Source organism: Solea senegalensis, linkage group LG1 (assembly GCF_019176455.1).
Source record: "Solea senegalensis isolate Sse05_10M linkage group LG1, IFAPA_SoseM_1, whole genome shotgun sequence".
NCBI classification, from domain to species: Eukaryota; Metazoa; Chordata; class Actinopteri; order Pleuronectiformes; family Soleidae; genus Solea; species Solea senegalensis.
Window position 1 is genome coordinate 37,595,970 of NC_058021.1, and position 20,204 is coordinate 37,616,173.

Here is a 20,204-nt window from a genome sequence, read left to right on the forward strand (position 1 = left end):
TTTGTGAATTAATGCTATTTGCCATCTTCAGAGAGGATGCGGCCCCTCCTCCTCCTCCTCCTCCTCCACCACCCATCATCATCAACAAGTACTCGGATGAGCAGCTCAGAGCCATCGGCCGACGCATGAGAGAGAGGAGGGAGCTCTACAAGGAGAAAGTGGTGGATCCGTACGCGTCTTCCCCCGAGATCAGCCCTCCTGTCAGTGAGTACGAAGGCCACGTCGCCTCGGCAACAATCACACATGCGTGTTCCTTGGGCTCGACTTAAGTCTTGACGCTGTCCTTTCAGCACCTCTGCTACGCAGAGACAACTACACAAAGGTCGTCGAGGAGAGGAAGAGGCAGGCAGAGGAGGAGCGGATAAAGAAGGAGGAGGCCGAGCAGAAGAAGAAAGAGGAGCAGGAGAAGAAGAAGAGGGAGAACGAGCAGAAGAAGAAGGAGGACGAGGAGAAGAAGAAGATGGAGGAGGAGGAGAAAAGGAAAGCAGAAGAGAAAGTCCACCTGGACGTGAAGACGAGGATTATTAAAGCTGCCTGGTTTTCTGTGGACATGGTGCTGAAGCCAATCGAGGACAGCGTGGACTCTTTGCTGGGGCAGACCATCGACCCTTTCACTGACCGACGCTACATCGCCTGGCTGAGCTTGGTCACTCTGGCGTTCAACTACAACACCTGGTTCATGACGGCGCGCCTGTGTTTCCCGTACCACACCGCCAACGCCATCCCATACTGGTTCATAGTGGACCTGCTCGCTGACCTCGTCTACCTCATCGACTCCATCATCTTCCAGGCCCGCAAACAGTTTGTCAAAGGAGGAGACATCATAGTGAGTCTGATTCGTGATGATCACAGAGTGGGTCACAAGGTGGTGTAGTGGTTAGCGACAGTGACAGTGCCTCTGACACAAATCCATCGTTTCCCTGGCCAGTGCTTCTATAAGCAGTTATTTCTTTCAACAGTGTCCAGAGACCCACAAAAATATTACATCACGGCCCATTTTCTCAACCCTGAATAAGCAACATGGGATTTCAACGACCAAGTCAGCCCCGGCCCTTGCTTTGCACCCGTCCTTCAATGCCACCAGAGCAGCTGCAGAGTTCCAGCAGATGATAATCCCAATGTTGAGTGGATTTTACCACTCATAGGCATGAGTTTCCTCTCTGCCTCCCAGTCACTTCCAGCGAGCCTTCACAGACTATCCCTACCCTTTCTTGGTTCTCCATAAATAACTAAATGCCTTCAAATTTACAACCAAAAAAAATTTGTATATACAAACTAACGATCTAATTCCAATGCACAACAATCTAGGTCGATTAAAGTCACTGTGCAGGGACATTTTAAAGCAACAAAAAGAGACAATATTAATAATAAATAAATCAATAAATGAAAAAAGGTTGATTAAGCAAATTGTTAAGAAGGTCACAAAACAAATATACTAAATAAAAGTATTCAAAGAGCTAGATAAGAATAATTAACACATTCAAATATGGTTTGGTAAAAACCAAAATATAAATTACAGTCTAATTGTTTCATTAATTGTCAAAACACTTTGCAGATTAATTTGTCTTTACTCGTTTTTATAGCAAAGTATTCACTGGTTATTAAGTTATGGTTGTATTAATAATGATGACGTGTTTTGACTCTTTTCAGAAAGACAGAGTGATGACAAAGAGCAACTACAGGGATTCCCAGAGATTTAAGGTACTGTAAGTTGAGTTTGACCACTGCTGGACTTGAGTTGAGCTCATCTCTGTGACCTCATATCCTGTCTCTTCATGTCCACAGATTGACATGATGTCACTCATTCCTTTTGACCTGCTCTACTTGCAATTTGGATTCAAATCCATTTTCAGATTCAATCGTCTGCTGAAGGTGAATTCATTGACGTGTTTTGACAGATTTTAATCCCAACTCGTAAGAAACTGATGACACTTGTTGCTTTTCCTGATTTTCTCATCGCTCCGGTCAAGGCTGATACATTTTTTGAGTTCAGCGATCGTCTGGAGAGCATCATGGCCAAAGCCTACATCTGGAGGTGAGACACATGGATGAGTCCGTTATTATAAAGCCATTGTTGGTTGTGATTGGTTATAGTGAAAGGATGGGACTATTTCTGGTGTTCCAGTAAAAACTGGAGTAATAAAACATTATGGCATCATCATGGCAATGAAGGAGCCACTAGGAGCAAAGAGTAGAGCAGACAGAACTGCACAGTGACATCTTCCCTCCTCTGTCAGAGTGATTCGCACCATCGGTTATCTCCTCTTCATGCTCCACATCAACGCCTGCCTCTACTACGTGGCTTCAGAGTATCAGGGCATCGGCAAAACCAAGTGGGTCTACTCAGGCCGTGGCAGCGCGTGAGTACAGTGTCTCTAACGTTTCTGCACATCTCACGTTTATGAAATGACCTTGTTGCTGTCATTTGTTAATTTACCACAATGTCACTGACAAAGCAAAGTGTCATTGGTCTGTTTACTTTAAACAGTGAACTGCAGACTAAGTTCAATATTGGTAAACTACCAATGTGTAATATTTTGAAATAAAATAGTTCTAGATTTTTTTTTTTTATTGTGCAATTGCCAGATTTAGCCTTTTATTTTAATTTTTTTTTTTAGGTTTTGAGGTTAAGGTTCTCCTATGTATCACTAATGGCGCTTTTCCACCATACAGTACCGGCACGGCATGGCACGGCTCGTCTGTACACAGTTCTGAAACTGCCACACAAACGAGTGACTTGTAAAGCAGCTCTTTTTGATGCACTGAATCATTAGACTCAGTCAAATTAAAAAGATTTGTTCAGTACTTCCTGCATGACCGGACTCGGTCTGACACAGTCACTGACGTGAAATGCGGCGGAACGTGTTGCTCGCGATCGCCGCTTTGTTAAATATTGAGAATTTAGAAATTTCCTTACTAAATGTTGGAGATTAACGCATGTCGTCAGGATTTTTAAGTCTTTTTAACTGATCTACAGTTCGGCGTTGTTCGGTTTGATTCCTGTGTCGGACGTCACGCTCATGACTCTTCAAGTGGCCGACAGTCTGTCAACGTCACCTTTAGTATCGGCTTAGCTCGCTTGGAACCTCGTCAGAGCAGGTACTAAAAAAAAAAAGTACTAGCTACCAGGTACTAACCCTAATGGAAAAGCAAAAAAGAAAAGTCATGCTGAGTCGAGCCGGGCTGGAACTGGGTAGTGGAAAAGCGCCACGACACACTTGGAAAGGAAGGGTGAGGTGAGGTCTATATTTTACACTCTGCGCCTTTGAATGAAATTTAAATTCAAATTGGTGACAGATGGAGAGTTTGTTAATAATGTACATCATCAAATTATGTCCAGGTTTGCCCATAATTTCTGTCTCTCACAGATCAATAATGTAAATTGAAATGGTTTCAGCATATATGTGAGGTGGTGTGAATAATAATTTACTATTAGTTGGTTATTAATGAATTAATACAAACAAAAACATTTTCTTTTTCATCAAGTCATTTAGTAAGAGTCATTTTTAATGATCCTTATCCTTTTTTATTTTTCATTTGGTTAACTTTCATGCAACATAAGATGAGACAAAGCTGCAGTTTTGTTTGTATATATTTGTATATATATATATATATACTGTATATATATGTATATGTTCCGTGTTTGCTGCTGCCGCAGTTACCTCAGCTGCTTCTTCTATGCGGAGAAATCCCTGCTGATGATCGCTGAGCTGCCATTTCCAGAAACCATGTTCGGGCAGATCTTTCAGATGACGAACTACCTTTTTGGGGCATTCTTTATGTCCGTCATTCTCGGCCAGGTAGTTGTCTTTGTAATTATATTGTAATCCCATTCATTTTTAACAATGACTGGATTTGTTTTTTGTCGTATCAAGAGTCTTAAGCAACTGAAGTGTTTATTGGGTTATGTGAAAACTACTTAGCCTCAACTACTTACTATCATTACAAAGGTGAAGATTATTCATTTTAACCAAAAGTGAAATGAAAATGAAACAAATCTCAGTGAACATGAATCAATGAAAACCCTTTTTTGTTACATGGTTCATTCACTTGTCATACTTCCTTGCAGCAGAGACCTTCAGGGCATTCAACTGAAAACTGGGAGAGCTGAGACTTTTTTCCCCATCAGTCCAGTGACACCGAGCACACACTCTCGGCCCCTCTAACTCCCCCTCCCCGTCCTCTCCACAGGTACCTGCGGTGTTACTACCACGCCGTCCGCAGTCTGATCAACATCGGGGGTCTTAGCGAACCCCACACCGTCTTCGAGATTTCCTTTCAGATGACTAACTTTTTCACGGGCGTCTTTGTGTTCTCCAGTCTGATCGGACAGGTAACGCGGGGACACGTTGGTGTCCGTAGCATGCGTCCGTCTGGAATTCCTTGTTAGAAACCAGCAACTCTGAGTCACAGTCGTCGTCGTCTCCTCTTCTACTTTTGTCAGTTCTATGGTGACGTAGACGTGTGCATAGATGAAAGAAACCAGTCGTGTTAGAAACCACACTGACAATCTTTAGTCGTACCACTACCATCGTCTGTTGTTGTCATTCATGAATAGTCATTCATTCATTCATACATTCTCCTGTCTAACTAACATCCTTCCACCTTCTGGTCTCAGATGAGAGACGTCATCGGTGCAGCCACAGCAGGACAGACGTACTTCAGAGCTTCTATGGACAGCACGGTGTCCTACATGGTGACCAACCGCATCCCCTCTCTGGTGCAGAACAGAGTCCGCACCTGGTACACGTACACCTGGGACGCTCAGGGCATGCTGGGTGAGTAGACTTTGGATAAAATCCTCGGCTCAGTTCCTCTAGTTAACAGTTGGTCTCTCTGTTTCACCTCAATGCCTTTAGACGAGTCGGACCTGCTGGACAAGATGCCTCTGGTGATGAAAACCGCCATCGCCGTGGACATCAATCTAGCGACCTTCCAGAAGATTGATCTCTTCAAGGTGCAGCCTCGTGACAAGAGACACCAGAGGCACTGTAAAAACAGGCAAACTCAGATTCATTCCTGTGTGGTTTTTTTCCTCAGGGTTGTGACCAGCAGATGTTGGTGGACATGCTTCTGAGGCTCAAGTCCATCATCTATCTACCTGGAGACTTTGTCGTCAAAAAAGTGAGCTCGATAGACACAACTGGGGTTAAAAGTGTATGGAAAAGTCACTGTTAAAGAACCTGGTTTGGGATCCACAGAGAAGATTCAGAACCTTGTGGTGTGTCAAATGTCTATTATATATAATTATAAGGAGTCAAATTGCCTTCAGCCAAGTCCTGAAGATGATTATGATTGAGAACCTTCCCACACAACATAAAGATTTAGATATGAGCTGCACTCAAGAGTATGAATGAAAACATGAAGCCACCACACACAACGTTTCAGACCTGAATTCTCCTGCTCAACAAACCCCAGTCATTCAGCAGTTTGATGGCTTAAGCAGCCCCACGCTGCTGGTAGTATATCATCTCAGGTCTGGTCAAATGAAGGATGCACAGAAACTGCACTCCACAAAAAAACTGATGAGACAGAAGCAGAACAATAACATCAACAACAAAAATCGGCTAAATCTATGAATTGCAGACTTACTGGCATTAAGATCTTTTCCAAACTTTTACTTCTGCCTGTGCAGGGCGACATCGGTAAAGAGATGTACGTCATCAAAAGTGGAGCGGTGCAGGTGGTGGGAGGACCTGACAACAGCATCGTGTTTGTCACACTGAAGGCTGGATGTGTGTTTGGAGAAATCAGGTGAGATGAGGCTATGTCACTGTCAATGTAATGCATTCATTTACACACCTAAAGCAGAGGCGTCAACCTCAAATGACCAGAGGGAGCCGGTCTAAGGAGAAAAGTGTGAAAAGAACAATATGAGTTCAAAATTATAACACTATACTCCATCATGATATCACAATAAAGACATTCATGCTGATATTTTCCAGAAATTCTAATTAAAAGTGCATGGGTTGATATGGAATTATATACAACTCACAATAATAACATATTCATGATGCAAATTAAATGTGTTAATATAAAAAATGAAGGTAAGTGAATAATAACGAGTAATAAGTGGTGGGCCGCCTGACCTAAAGGAATATTCAGTGATTATAAATCTTTTTGTCTCTCAGCCTGTTGCAGTCGTCCAAAGATGGAGGAAACAGACGCACAGCTAATGTCAAAGCATACGGCTTCGCCAACCTCTTTGTCCTGGAGAAGAAGGACCTGTTTGACATCCTCGTCCACTACCCCGAGTCTCAGAAAGTGCTGGCCAGGAAGGGAAGGTGCGTCGGAATCTTTTATAATCAGTCTTTCCAGTTATTGAGCTTTCAGATCCTTTCAAGCAGGTGTCTGTTTGCTCTATAATCCCAATGGCATTTCAAATATAGCATTTCCTTCCTCTATTTCTTCACAACGGTTTACTATTCGTGTGTGTGTGTGTGTAGGAAACTTATGAAGGCCAAGGGTCCGGCAGCAGCGAAGGCAGAGGAGGACAAGAAGAAAGGTCTGGCTCTGTTTGGACCCAAACCAGCGACGCCCAAACTGTTACGCGCTTTTGGAGGAACGCTGAACAGAAATGTCATCGACAGATTAAAGGTAACGGGCACTTTGCTGTCTATTTATTTTTTTATTTATTTACTTCTACATATTCCTGTAAAAGTTCAACTTAACAAATGATTTATCTGTCCCTTTGTGTTTCAGAGTGCTGCTGGTGGCCAGTGAAAACGCACCCATTTCATCTCCTTATTTGCTCCTTTTTGGGAGTGTACAGCTTCATTTTCATCATGACATCTCTTTGCTCTTTGCACCAAGTGTTTTTTTTGGCATATTGTTTAAGACGATTGCTCCTGTCATTGCTTATAATCCTTTAAATTCACACAAAATACGACGGAACTGTGTGTAAATAAACTGATTGTTAAAACTACCTTTTAACACATGTTTTGAATCAGTTGTTCCCCTTGTTAATACTGCTGCTTATTATATATTATTTTATCATATCTGCTTTTATTGGCTTTATTCAATGTTCAGTGAAATCTCGGACTGTATCTGCTTAAATAAATGATTGTCAACAGACTTGTTACTTGTTGTGTGTGTGTGTGTGTGTGTGTCTGCACTGCATTGACAGAGTTAGAGAGAGAGCCATGCTAATCCCGTTAGCTGGTCAAAGACATGGTGAGGACTAATTAACTGAGTGTTCTCTGTGTTTGTGAAGTCTGCACTGAAATAACCTCAGCACAGTCTACTACTGTACGCCTATGATCAACCTTCACGACCATATTCACTGCTTATTCTATCTTTAAATATAGTGGAACCTTAAATGTGGAAGTGTTTTTTCCTTTTCAAAAAGATTATTAAAGTTTGAATAAGGAGGAGTAATTAATTTTTAATAAGGAGGTGTAATTAATTTTTAATAATGAGGAGTAATTAATTTGATCACTTGACTGCCCACTTGTATTCTTGTGTTCCCTCATGGTCTGGACTTGAGTCAGCTGTGGTGATTGACAGCTGACCTGGTGTTGATTGAAGGATTTTCTTGCAGCAGGTGCTCGGGGGGGATTAATGAGTCTAATCAATTCAACTGCCTCAGTCTGGTGTTGGGATGTACAGTAAGATGAGCACTGGACAACAAGGATTTTAGGATTCAAGTCTACGGAAGGATAAGTGGATGCAGCGGCAGGACTTTTTACCGTAACGCACACAGAAGCCCACCATGTTCAGCAGGTTGAAAAATATTATGGGGGCTCCAGCACCTCCTCCTTCTCCTCCTCCTCCTGCCTCAAATCCTCCAGCAAAGGTAAACTCTGCTCTCTTTCTAATATAGTATATGAAATATACACCGTTCAGCACCGTTGAATGTGATGACGGATCCTGTTTCTGAACCATCTATTAAGATTATGTTCGATTATGTTCCATGAGTCAAAAATACTCAACATTAAAACACGGTAAAACATAGTTTCAGTGTTCCTGCTGATCAATGTACTGACATTGAAAACTAATTTCCACAATTAGACAATCAAGTACAATTAGAAATTTATAAATGGAAAACATCATTTTTATGAATTCAGACACATTTTTGCCAATATACTATTGGCAAAAATATAAAAATATAACATTTTTAAAAGGTTTTAAAGGTTTTTTGTTTCCCTTTTAAAGCACAGAAACTTTGATTTGTGTTTGTTTAATCTATATTTACCCAAACCAACACATTTATGAAAGCACAAGAGAACAATATAGAGTTTATATACGTTTGCTTATTTTGCTTGTGTCTTTGAAAAATCTCAATTTTATATTGTTCATATGTTAATTCCAAACTCATTCATAATCAGTAATCACCCCCAATAAATTAGATGTGTGGTAAAGCCCTTAAAAATGTAACACTCAGACAACAGCCCACAAAGAAGTGAATCCAATAGAATTATGAAGATTGCAGAATAATAATTAAATATTTGCAATAGTCGATCAAAGGCGGGAGGGGCCTCTGGGTTGTTCCACACACTCACTGTAAACAAAAGTATAATGTGTAATATAAGTATAATGCAATGTATAACTGGTGATGTGTAAAAATGCAATCGTATAGGTTTTTGGTTTTTGTTAAAGCTATTTGAAATGAAAACTGAAATGACTTGCTAGAAGATTTCAGCTCTTTCACACACACACACTCATCATGGGCTCACGTGGGTTATATAAGGTAAACTAAGGTGACTGAGATCAGTAAAAGCAGCTTGGCACTGATTTGAAGTTGAAGCTTTAGCAAGGAGGGGTGGAGCTGGATGAGGCTGATAACGACACGATATTACCCAATAATTAATTAGGCAGAAAGAGTCTGGGCCTTTTATTATCTGGTGCTTGAGCATCTCTTTGGATTTGTAGTTCACAGCATTCACCTGATCCAGCTTTTTCTACTTTTATCACTATTGCGTTTTCACAGGGAGAAAAGCCTCCTGAAAAGAAAGATGAGGGAGAACCACCAAAGAAGGAGGACGAAAAAGAAGAAGCAAAGAAGGAGGAGGAGCAAAAGCCAGGTGATTTCAATATCGACGATAATGTAATCTGCAGACGCAGCCACATCACATAGTTACGTGCACATTCTTAATGCTATAGTGTTTAAATTTTAAAGGTGGGCAGCTTGTTAATTGGACCTGTGAAGGTACATCATCTGTCACAGATCTTAGTGAATGATGGTGGTCACTAATATACAGAACACTTTGTATTTTCTTTATGGAGCAAAAAGAAACCGTTCACCACAGGTTTCATTACACCAGTGATGCTGCGTGGATGTAGCCTTGACCTGGAGGAGAAACAGCAGATGGCGTCCAACCGTCACAGACCACGACCACAACACCCCCCCACACCTGCCTCGCTCCTCCGGGCTTCCAGCTTATATCCTCTCTCTCTCTTACGCCACGGCCAACAAGAGGCTCTTTCTGCCGCTTCTTCAAGACATTTTGGCAGCTGTTCTCCTCTTGCGGTCACTCACTCACTCCTACTTTTGTCAGGATTGGGCTGGGAATCCACGCCAGCCCACTTCCACTGTGTCCACCCCTTCTCCCGGCTGACTTGGACCAGTTGAGTGTAATTGGACTTCTCTCTCTGCTGCTGCTTCCAAGCCGTCCTCCCATGGGCTGTTATTAAAATGATTGTCTTTCCTCCTGGAGACCAAATCAGCACATCTGGTTTCAGGGTTGTGTATTGCTTCTGGAAACGTCCTGTCTTCTGCCTAAGTCAACTCTCATCTCCTACTCCTGGCTTGTTTGCAGAATGCTTCGCTCGACTCTCCGTCTCTCTTTTGTGGAGGTGATGGTTCTGTTTTTCCTCCCTCACTCCCCACATGTGACGTTTGAAAATTCGAAAAGGTTCCAGCCTCCACAGAACAGCCCATGTGATCTCTCTCTTACCTACCTTGTCCAGGAGCCTTGAGCTCCTTTGCTCTCTTCTTCCAGGATCACGAGTGGTCATTGAGACCATTTACAATTGCTCCCTAGAGTTGGACTTTGACCACTTCTGAAAATGAGTCACGCACACAGGTCTTGCAAGGATTTGCACTAATGTTTCTGGTTTTAAGAGCACCTCCTACCTGTCTTACTGCAGTGCTGGTGCTCTGTCCAGATCTTGTTGTTATTCCTGCTTCTCTAATGAGTGGATCTTGAGAGTCTGCATTTGGTGACTTTGTACTCTTCGCCCACAGAGGACGGGAGGACAAGTTGTAGTTGTGGCCCGATCTCAGGTATAACCCAATACATGTGAAGTTTGGGGCTATCCCAAACCATCTGTGGAAGAAAAAAATAGAAATCACATTGATGTAATTATTCAGACACAGCTCAACAGCTCTCCATTTATTGAAATATCTCCGCCCACCTTGACTAAAGTGCACCTTTAACTAAAAAGGCAGCTGAAAAATGGTGACGTGAATTGTTTTCATTTACTTACAGCTCCTGCTCCAGCTGCTGCTGCTCCTGCTCCAGCTGCTGCTCCTGCCCCAGCTGCTGCTCCTGCTCCAGCTGCTGCTCCTGGTCCAGCTGCTGCTCCTGCTCCAGCTGCAGCTCCTGCCCCAGCTGCTGCTCCTGCCCCAGCTGCTGCTCCTGGTCCAGCTGCTGCTCCTGGTCCAGCTGCTGCTCCTGCTCCAGCTGCTGCTTCTGCCCCAGCTGCTGCTCCTGCTCCAGCTGCAGCTCCCGTTGATCCAGCGAATCCAGAAGGGGATGATGGGTAAGATTAGTTTTGGAATATAGCCATTGACTTTTTACACAGTATCCATTCTGACATATTTTAGCTCCTGTGAAAGTTCGCAGTCATCCAGGTCATAGTTATTTTCAGGAGTTAGCCGTAGGCAGGTAGGTGGAGCTTAGGAGCTTAGTGATGTTTGCGACTGATCAGGGAGAAGAATTTATTGAAGACTATTTTGGTCTTTAATGACCGGACCACGGAGCAAAGGAAGAAGGTGGCCTGGTCTGATGAATCGTGTTTTCTTTTCCATCACAAGTCTGTTGCTTACCTGGGGGAACACATGGCACCAGGATGCATTATGGGAAGAAGGCAGAGGCAGTGATGCTTTGGGCAATGTTCTGCTGGGAAAACATTGGGTCCTGCCATCCATGTGGATGTCACTTTGACACAAACCACCTATCTAAGCATTGTTGCAGACCCTTGGCTGTAGCCTCTTTCAGCAAGATAATGTGCCATGCCACAAAGCAAAAATGGTTGAGGAGCACAACAACGAGCTTGAGGTGTTGAAATTCCCAGATTTAAATCCAATCGAGCATCTGTGAGATGTTCGGGACAACCACGTCCGATCCATGGAGACCCCACAAACAACAACAAACCTTCAGGGGTCTAGTGGAGTCAATGCTTCGAAGGCTCAGGGCTGTTTTTGGCAGCAATATTAGGCAGGTGGTCATAATGCTATTTTTTATCATTTCCTTTCCTTTTTCAAGAAGAACATGAATTGTATGTCTTGAACATCCTGTAATCTCCTGTACAAAGGTTGATAAAAGACCTGTGTAGAAACGTTGAGCCACTATTCAGCAGATTAATAGTAACAATATTTGTATATCTTCTCCATTTTAAGAGAAAAGGCCCCTCCTCCTCCTCCTCCTGTCGTCTACTCCCGCTTCACAGATGACACACTTAGAAATGTGATCAAAACTTTAAGAGATCGGACAGCGATGGTCAGAGAGAAAGTCACAGATCCTTACGCCACTTCTCCAGAAATCACCCCGCCCGTTAGTGAGTACAGACACTGTCCAAACTGCACAGGGTCTACAGATAAAGTAGACACTGTTAGTCACAATCACTGTCCCCTTTGCCCCTAGCACCTATTCTGAAGAAGGACGACTACTTGAGACTCAAGGAGGAGGAGCGCATCGCAAAGGAAGAAGCGGACAAAAAGAAGGCAGAAGAGGCGGCTCGAAAGGCAGAGGAGAAGAAGAAGAAGGACGAGGAGAAAAGGCTGGAGGCTGAGAAGAAAGCAGAGGAGGAGAGGCTGGCGGAGGAGGCCAGGAGGAAAGCAAAGATGTTCAACTGCTCCTGCTTCGACGTCCTCCTCCAGCCAGTTGAGACCATGATGGATTCCGTTGTGGGAACCACCATCGATCCTTTCACAGGTGTGACGTGAGTTCAACTAAAGCACGTGAAAACATGACGATGCAGAAATGTGTAATACTCTCCGTCTCTGTAGATCGTCGCTACATCGGCTGGTTGACTGTGGTAGCAGTGGCGTACAACTACAACATTTGGTTCTGCACCGCCCGGCTGGCGTTCCCTTACCATAATGCAACTGTCAACCCCTTCTGGGTATTCTTTGACATCCTGAGTGACTTAGTGAATATTATTGACATCATCATTTGGCAGCCTCGCCTTCAGTTTGTGAAAGCCGGGGACATTATCGTAAGTCTGCAGCTGGTTTCTGTTACTGACCTCTGTCTTATCTGTGACGGTGGTGGTGGTAGTGGTTGTCTTCCTAGTGTTCACCTACAAAAACATTAGACATTAAGCTCAGGGAAACCATAAACTACCGAAAATAAATAAAAACTGATATTTGAAATCATACAGTCATGATACACTTCCCCCTCTTCTCCCTGCTTCTCCCTGCAGGGGGCACCACAGCGTATCATCTGCCTCCATCTTGTCCTATCCCTTGTGTCCTCTTCTGTTCTCTTCTCTGTGGTCTTCCTCTTTTACCCTCCTCCTCCTCTACACGTGACCAAACCATCTTAAATTAAACTTAAATGTATCGTCCATGGTAAGTCAGGACAATCATTTATGAATATCTACTACATCAGTGGGCAAATGGGCAACATAGAAATAGAATCTAGCTGCCCTTTTTTTTTTGCATGTTTTTCACAGCAATACTTTGGTATAATTAACACAATGATTCCATTACCTGCAGAAAGACAGAGGAATGACAAAGGCACACTATCGGAAGTCGCAACGGTTTAAGGTAAGAACTAACAATGAAAAACTATTAATAACTATTATATAACATAAAAACTAGTGGTTAAAAAGTAACTTAGTTTGAAGTAATTGTACTTCACTTGAATATTTCGTTCATATGCTGCACAATAGTTTCATAGCTCAAATATAGTATTACTGTAGTCATGTACTTATTACTATTCATTTTGCCACCCGCTGCAACTATGACATCATTATCACTTGTAGATCGATTTAATCAGCATCATCCCATTCGACCTGCTCTGCCTGCACTTTCAATTCTCTGCCTTCTACAGACTCAACCGCTTCATCAGGGTAGGCGGGCATCACTTATACTAATAATCCAAACTTAAAACGAGTTTCTAAAAATAAATGACCTTTGTTTGACAAGTCTTTACTTTTTCTGTGTGTTTAGATCGATTCATTTTTCGAGTTCAGTGACCGGCTCGAGAGCATCATGGCCAAGGCTTACATCTGGAGGTAAATACAAGCAGATTATTAGAGAAAATTCATTCTGTGTTTTTATTGGTAAACCTTTGAACTGGGGCAGTTATTGTGTGCGTGCACCAGTACACGTCTTTATCATTTGACTTGGGTTAGGGTTTGATCCGTGTGTGTTTTTGTCTCTTTGTCTTTTGTTTAACTTGCTCTACTTTGACAGTTTTGCGGCTCATTTTTCTTTATTTCCACAGTGAAAATGTTAATAAAAATGTCATAGTATGGTGAATGAAGAATCAGTTTTAAACATGATACACTATAGGAAATAATGAGCAATGTCAAAGTAGATTAAGTGAAAACAATTTAATTGTATATTAGTTGGGTATTAAACGTCATAGCTTAGTATAGAATACATGTATGTGCATGTTTTAGTGGCATCACACATGAATATAAATATATAAATGGAACAATGGTGTTATGATATTAGGAATAAAAGTGAAAACTGTTATATAAAATAGGATTTTATAGTTACTTAAAAAACATACATCTATAACTCCGAGATACATGTTTCTTACTGTCATGTTTAGACACTAAAATGAGTTTTTTATATCTAATCTAATCTAATCGTGTCTTTTTCTGTGGCTGTTCCTCTGACACAGAGTGGCTCGCACCACAGGCTATTTGCTCTTCGTTCTCCATCTTAACGCCTGCGTCTTCTTCGTCGCCTCAGTTCACCAGGGTCTGGCAACGACCACGTGGGTGTACAACGGGAAGGGCTCTGCGTACGTTGTCCTCGTTGTTGTCCTTAAGCACTCTACCCTACTGTGTCCAAAATGAGTTTCAGCTATCAGTTAAATAATTAATCTATGCCATGTATATGTTGTACTGTATGTGCAAGCATGTTTTTTTGTTGTTGTTTTTTTACTCCCCCACAGGTATTTGCGTTGTTACTACTTTGCTGTCCGGAGTCTGATCAACATCGGCGGTCTACCAGAGCCCATAACCACGTTCGAGATTATGTTTCAAATGACAAACTTCTTCGTTGGTGTCTTTGTCTTCTCCAGTTTGATTGGACAGGTAGGGGGACATTAACAGCTGTCTGAGGATCTAAGTCCTGGAGATACGCTCACGTTTTCAAAACTCCTTTATTTTCCCTAAAGGGAAACTTGTGCAACAACAACAATATGCAGTACGACAAAGACAAAAAACAACCAACAAAGAACTTGTAAATTACTGAATATAAAAATCAGAATAACAAATATTATTGCATCCGCCTCAAAAATGCATAAAAATAAAACTTCTTTTTGAGAATTGTTGGAGATGAACCCAGGTTTGTAGGATTTATAAGTAAGTATTGGCTCAAGATTCAACGTGCGTTGTGTACAGATATCGTCTTCTGCATACATTAGTGGTTATTTACTTGTTGCCTTGCTAATATGTCAAACTAGTCCACTAATAAAGTTTATAATGTCCAATATTTTAACGTGATTTCTCCCCATCTTTTATTCTATCAGATGAGAGACGTCATCGGTGCAGCAACAGCGGGCAAGACATATTTCCGGGCGTCAATGGACGGCTGTGTCGTCTACATGAACAGGTACACGATCCCTAAACTGTGCCAGAACAGAGTCCGAACCTGGTACAACTACACGTGGGCTGCACAGGGCATGCTGGGTAAGTCTTGTAAACCTTCTCTTTAAACTGTATGTCGTATAAAAACTTCCAACCACATCCAAAGTGCATGTCATCGTGTAATAAATGTAAGACCTTAAGAAACTGACTCATTCGTCGCTGTCCTCTCCAGATGAGTCGGAGTTGTTGGACAAGATGCCTCTGGTGATGAAAACTGCCATCGCTGTGGACATCAACCTGGCCACTTTTCAGAAGATCGCACTGTTTCAGGTGACTTGGTGTTCACGTGGTCACATGCACGGTCTTATGTCCTGTGTCACGAGAAAGACAAAGAAAGACAATTAGACAAACCTTAAACCTGTCGAAGATATGACACGTAATGTGAAAGGTTAAACTATCAATGCATGATATAAGTGTGGAGCCCCGGTTTTATTTTGAGGAATTATAAGTTTTTTTATTATTGATTATTGTCCAATTTCAGGGGCTTGGAAATAATTGTTAAGCTGTTTCATGTCCAGGTGTCACCTAGTACCTCACTGTAGAGCAAACAGATAAAGGTCTGCAGCTGATTGCAAGTGGACTTTAAAAACAAACAATATAATGGTGCCTGTGGAAGAGGGGAAGCTTCGTTATTCTCTGCAGTCTCGCCATTAGATGTCTTCATTTTACACACTGGATCTTAACGACACAAGAAAGGAAACATTTGTATTGTGTTATTCACCTTTTGTTCACACATTGTAAAGAGGATGGAGGTTTAGAACGGCAGCATGTAACGTTTTTAACACAAGCAAATATTGGTTACATCCACACCATTGTCAAATGATAAAGCCCAACAGCGCCTCACAACTCAAAGAAGTGCCCGGGGAATGTTTTAAAAGTGAATTCTATTGCTCAAACATTGGTGCTGTTGTTAAATAAACAACAAAAGTGACGAAAGGTGATGTGTCTGTGCTTCTTTTTAGGGCTGTGACCAGCAGATGCTGGTAGACATGTTGTTAAGGCTCAAGTCAATCATCTATTTACCCGGAGACTTTGTGGTGAAAAAAGTGAGTTTATGTTTGTGCATGAATGAATGATTAATTCGTGTGACATTGTGTGAGAACACTGCTGACCTCTGCGTGTCTCCGTCCTGTGCTCCCTGCAGGGCGACATCGGTAAAGAGATGTACATCATCAAGAGTGGAGCGGTGCAGGTGGTGGGAGGACCTGACAACAGCATCGTGTTTGTCACACTGAAGGCTGGATGTGTGTTTGGAGAAATCAGGTCGATGAGCATTAGAACATAACATTTAAGGGACGAAACTGAAAACAATAATTTGAATTCTATGATACAACAAAGCTCATTTGCATTTGATGAATGGCCAGGGCCGGCTCTATGCATTTTGGTGCCCTAGGCAACAGTGGGATTTGCCCCCCGGCCATATTTCGGTCTGTGCTCTGGTCATGCAGGAAATCCTGAACTAATCTTTTGATTCAACTGATTCTAACGATTCAGTACACCAAAAACAACTGCTTTACACGTCACTAGTAACAAAAACACATTAATAAACAAAGTAATAAAACACACTGTAGTATGTTATTCACATCTAGAATAGAAGTATGGACACACATTTGCAAAAAAAAAGAAACAAAATACCTTGCATAACAGTAAATAAAATATATTATATACCAATAAATATAACAGTAAATGGCAAAATAAAATAAATATAAACTTCCATACACTCACTTTCTTTTTTCTTAACTATTATTATATCATTAAGTAAGTTAATTTAAGCAAAGTAAGCCATGGGTGGATTTTAATTTATATATACAGCATTTAGAAATAAATATGTGCGGTCATTTGAAACCCCTCCAGTAGATGGCACCATAGGTAACTGCATATGGCCTTTGCCTGGAGCCAGTACTGTGAATGGCAATGCTACACTTCAAACACTGACACATTAACCTACAGGAACAATGAGAACTTGCAACCTCACTCAAGAATCTTATTTCCCAGATGTTTCCCAAGCAAGAAACCCAATGATATAATTGTTGTTCTCTAATTGCATTACTGCAGTCTTCTTTTTCTCCTCCTCCTCCTTCTTGACATGGACATATTTATACTTCTAATCCTTCACAGCTTATTACAATCAGCTAAAGATGGAGGAAACAGGCGCACCGCAAACGTCAAAGCGCATGGCTTTGCAAACCTCTTTGTCCTGGAGAAGAAGGACCTGTTTGACATCCTCGTCCACTACCCCGAGTCTCAGAAAGTGCTGGCCAGGAAGGGAAGGTGAGTTGGAACCGTAAACTCACTCAGATCCTTATCATTACATTACAAAAATGAACATGGAATGACTGTGTATGTGACTGTAAAGGCAACTGGTCAAAGCCAAAGGACCTGCACCTGCCAAAACCAATGAGGAAAAGCCTAAAGGTGCGACTCTGTTTGGACCCAAACCACCAACACCCAAGATGCTCAGAGCCTTCGGAGACCTGCGAAAAGGAGGATTCATGGAAAAACTCAGGGTAACGTCTGCGGTTCTTGAACTTTGGGAACTTTTCAGGATCAGTGTTCTTGTTGCATACTTGGTAAATGTGACGCAATGAGTGTCTTCCTTTTGTCCTTTTGTCCACAGCAAGGTGCAAGGGAGACACACTGAGCCTGGGATTTTCAAGCAAGTAAATGAATGGTAAATGTAATGTAAAAACTTAAATGAACTTTTCACGTATACAAGAGGCAAGTGTCAAAAACAGAAACTTTGCCCGTCTTCCTTTCATTCTTTTATTTTGCTTATTTTCCTGTGCTCCACTTGGTAAAAGATGTCCGGGTTTATTTCTATGCGACAAACAATTCACTAGTTAACACTGTTTTTTCATACTTTGGTCTCTGAGCATTGAGGAAACAATCAGTCTCTGTAGGAATCTCTGAGGCGTCTGAAACTGGAAAAAAAAAAAAAACAACAAAAAAACAGGAAACAGGAAAGAGTATTTTTAGAGGTAAAATTTTTAACTCTTAACACCTGATAAGCAAGAAGCTCGCACAGCGTGAGGCCACACGCACAAAATACATACAACTATAGACACACTGTCGCTAATTAAAAAAACAAAATATATATATACAATGCAAATAATAAAACTTAATAAAAATAAAATAGGCTGAAATAAGGCACCTTTTACTTCTCTCATGCAATTGGACTTTTCCTCTCAATATGCAGACAGAACTGGTGACTAATATTTGGTTTTGTAATGAAGAGCAGTTGAGATGTTTGCTCTGTGATACATGGTCAGTTTGTGATTCACACACACTCTCATGAGTCTGTTCAAAGTCAGGTAATCTGCAGGATACTTGGCCTCGTATGTTCCGTTTAGTTTCCATCGTAGATTTGTGCAAAAAAAAACAAAAACCCTGCTCTTTAGCTCTGGAGCTTCCAGAAGATGAGCTGTCTGTCCTCTCCCCCTGTGATCACTGTGCTGCACAGATCATTCATCCACATTGCTGTGACAGCACCTGGACAGAGGAGGAACAATTTTAGCATCACAGATTTCTGAAGTGTGGCTGTTTGAGGTACTGATACTGCTTTTAGTCTTTTAATAACAGGCTCAACCAATAATATCTACGTAAACTAGTGACTATTTTTGGTGCTTTGCCTTTTAATACTCTCCTGCACCTAATAGAGAAAGTCTGCATTTTCAGCTTGTGGAGCTCATAGTCTACTCCTGCTTTGGTTGGTAAAGTTATGTCACATAGTGTAGGTCAATTTGAACTAAACTTTTTAAACACTGAAGTCACAAATGACCAGAAATGAACTGACTGACTGGAGAAAAGGGGTCAGATTTTATTATGTGAGCCTGTTGCTAGGTGGTTTCCCCGGCTATGTTTTCAGTGATTGCGAGCATCCGTGTCTCAGCAGGCACACAGGAGGCGTGTCAGCTATGAGTCAGCGCCTCCTATAAACACACTTAAACAAACTGTCCCTTTAAATAAGAGCTCAAAATACAATGTGTACAATGTTTCACTGATTTGTATTAAGATGAAGCATAAAGCATTTGCGACTGACGTCTGCTTCATACTTTATAGTATAAATTAAAGGAGATGTGCTGGGAATGTCATTTGCTTACTTATTAGAGAGAAACCTAATGTAACGTGATTTTTTCAGTTATGTTAAAAACCTTTAATAAATGACAGGACGAAGGCTAACAAGCAGCAACATACATATAAAGACTGTGAACTTTAAAGTCCTACTGTTGTGATTATAAAACGTACCTGCATGTGCAGCCGAGATCCTTTTGGTCACTGTGTTGCTGAGCAGGTCCCACAGCAGGAGGTCACCTGACCTTCCTCCACACAGCACTGAGTTCCCGTCCCAGCAGAAGCACCTGGAGACGACCACAAACACACGAGGACACAGAGTTCTTAAAACGGCAGAGACTTGAAGTGACTGACACTGGACGCCACGGTAATTAGAGTGGGTGTTTTCTCACCTTTGCTCCTCCTCAGATTTCACAGTGGAGATCACCATTCCTGTCTGGACGTCAATAACCTTCATACAGGAGTCGGCACCGACGCTGAGAACATGTCGACTGTCTGAGGATGCAAAAACCGCTGATGTCGTTACCTCAAAGAGGGTCATAGTTTCCAGGTGACTCTGGGATTTACTGTCGGTTCTTCGCTGGATTTAGTCTCAAACAGATCCCGACCTTTTTCCATTCAAAACAGGTCTGTTCATTGGTATCTTCAGCTCTTTTGTCTCACATTCAGGTCCCAAGATCACGATCACAATTAAGTAAAGTCAGAGGTCAAAGATCAGTGATACACACATTTGCTTATTTTGAATAAACATCTCTAAACAATACTTATAAGTCTGTGTGTGCTTATATATGTTTTTTTTAATTTGCATATCTTCTAAGTTTTAACCCAACTAAGCACTTTGTGACCTTGAATTGTGTGAAAAATGCTATAAGAATATATTTATTCTAATAATAAATATTAAATATGAGAATCAATGGATAAATAAACTGTACTTGGCATAATTCATGAACAACGTGTAAATTAAATAATGGCAAAAGTCATCAAATATTTGTCTCCCTCGACTGAAAACTACTAATGATGTATCGAGTGATAAAGTGACATAATTCAGCTGTTTCTGTTCCCATGGACAGGGTATATGTGAGGAACTGATAACAAGAGGCTGACACAATAAAACTCAACACTATAAGACTTTATACGTT

At 41.6% G+C, this 20,204-nt stretch overlaps 3 protein-coding genes and 1 long non-coding RNA gene across 4 annotated transcripts in view; 2 read left to right on the forward strand and 2 right to left on the reverse strand.

Moving 5' to 3' along the window:
• LOC122767766 (cyclic nucleotide-gated cation channel beta-3-like) lies at nt 1–7,074 on the forward strand. Its single transcript, XM_044023235.1, has 14 exons — nt 1–204; nt 291–826; nt 1,651–1,701; nt 1,786–1,872; nt 1,971–2,035; nt 2,238–2,360; nt 4,192–4,333; nt 4,619–4,778; nt 4,860–4,957; nt 5,041–5,124; nt 5,636–5,754; nt 6,132–6,284; nt 6,447–6,597; nt 6,703–7,074. Exons 1-14 carry the CDS (start codon nt 12–14, stop codon nt 6,721–6,723), a joined length of 1,983 nt encoding a protein of 660 aa, XP_043879170.1. The 5' UTR covers nt 1–11; the 3' UTR covers nt 6,724–7,074.
• Nucleotides 4,952–10,456, reverse strand: LOC122767783. The gene is made up of 4 exons (XR_006360245.1): nt 10,429–10,456; nt 10,076–10,268; nt 5,803–5,845; nt 4,952–5,729 (listed from the first exon to the last, which is right to left on the reverse strand). It is a non-coding gene; the product is annotated as an uncharacterized LOC122767783 (long non-coding RNA).
• LOC122767774 (cyclic nucleotide-gated cation channel beta-3-like) lies at nt 10,457–19,828 on the forward strand (the record flags this gene model as incomplete). Its single annotated transcript, XM_044023248.1, has 16 exons — nt 10,457–10,704; nt 11,564–11,721; nt 11,808–12,098; nt 12,173–12,381; nt 12,884–12,934; nt 13,153–13,239; nt 13,340–13,404; nt 14,022–14,144; nt 14,298–14,439; nt 14,877–15,036; nt 15,167–15,264; nt 15,957–16,040; nt 16,139–16,257; nt 17,113–17,265; nt 17,351–17,501; nt 17,612–19,828. Coding segments are annotated over 16 exons (2,163 nt in total), but the record flags the coding sequence as incomplete, so codon positions are not given.
• Nucleotides 17,744–20,204, reverse strand: part of nsmaf (neutral sphingomyelinase (N-SMase) activation associated factor) — a 19,268-nt gene continuing 16,807 nt past the window's right edge. Inside the window, exons 29-31 of the mRNA XM_044023225.1 lie at nt 19,458–19,560; nt 19,240–19,352; nt 17,744–18,483 (exon numbers count right to left, since the gene is read on the reverse strand). Of these exons, the coding sequence (XP_043879160.1) occupies nt 18,389–18,483; nt 19,240–19,352; nt 19,458–19,560 (311 nt within the window). The 3' untranslated portion in view covers nt 17,744–18,388. The remainder of the gene's footprint in view (nt 18,484–19,239; nt 19,353–19,457; nt 19,561–20,204) is intronic.

Coding starts and splice junctions, on each gene's coding strand:
- LOC122767766 (XM_044023235.1), top strand. CDS start 12: ATGCTATTTGCCATCTTCAGAGAGGATGCGGCCCCTCCTCCTCCTCCT. Junction 1,702..1,785: donor GGGATTCCCAGAGATTTAAG/GTACTGTAAGTT, acceptor TCATGTCCACAG/ATTGACATGATGTCACTCAT. Junction 6,285..6,446: donor GTGCTGGCCAGGAAGGGAAG/GTGCGTCGGAAT, acceptor GTGTGTGTGTAG/GAAACTTATGAAGGCCAAGG.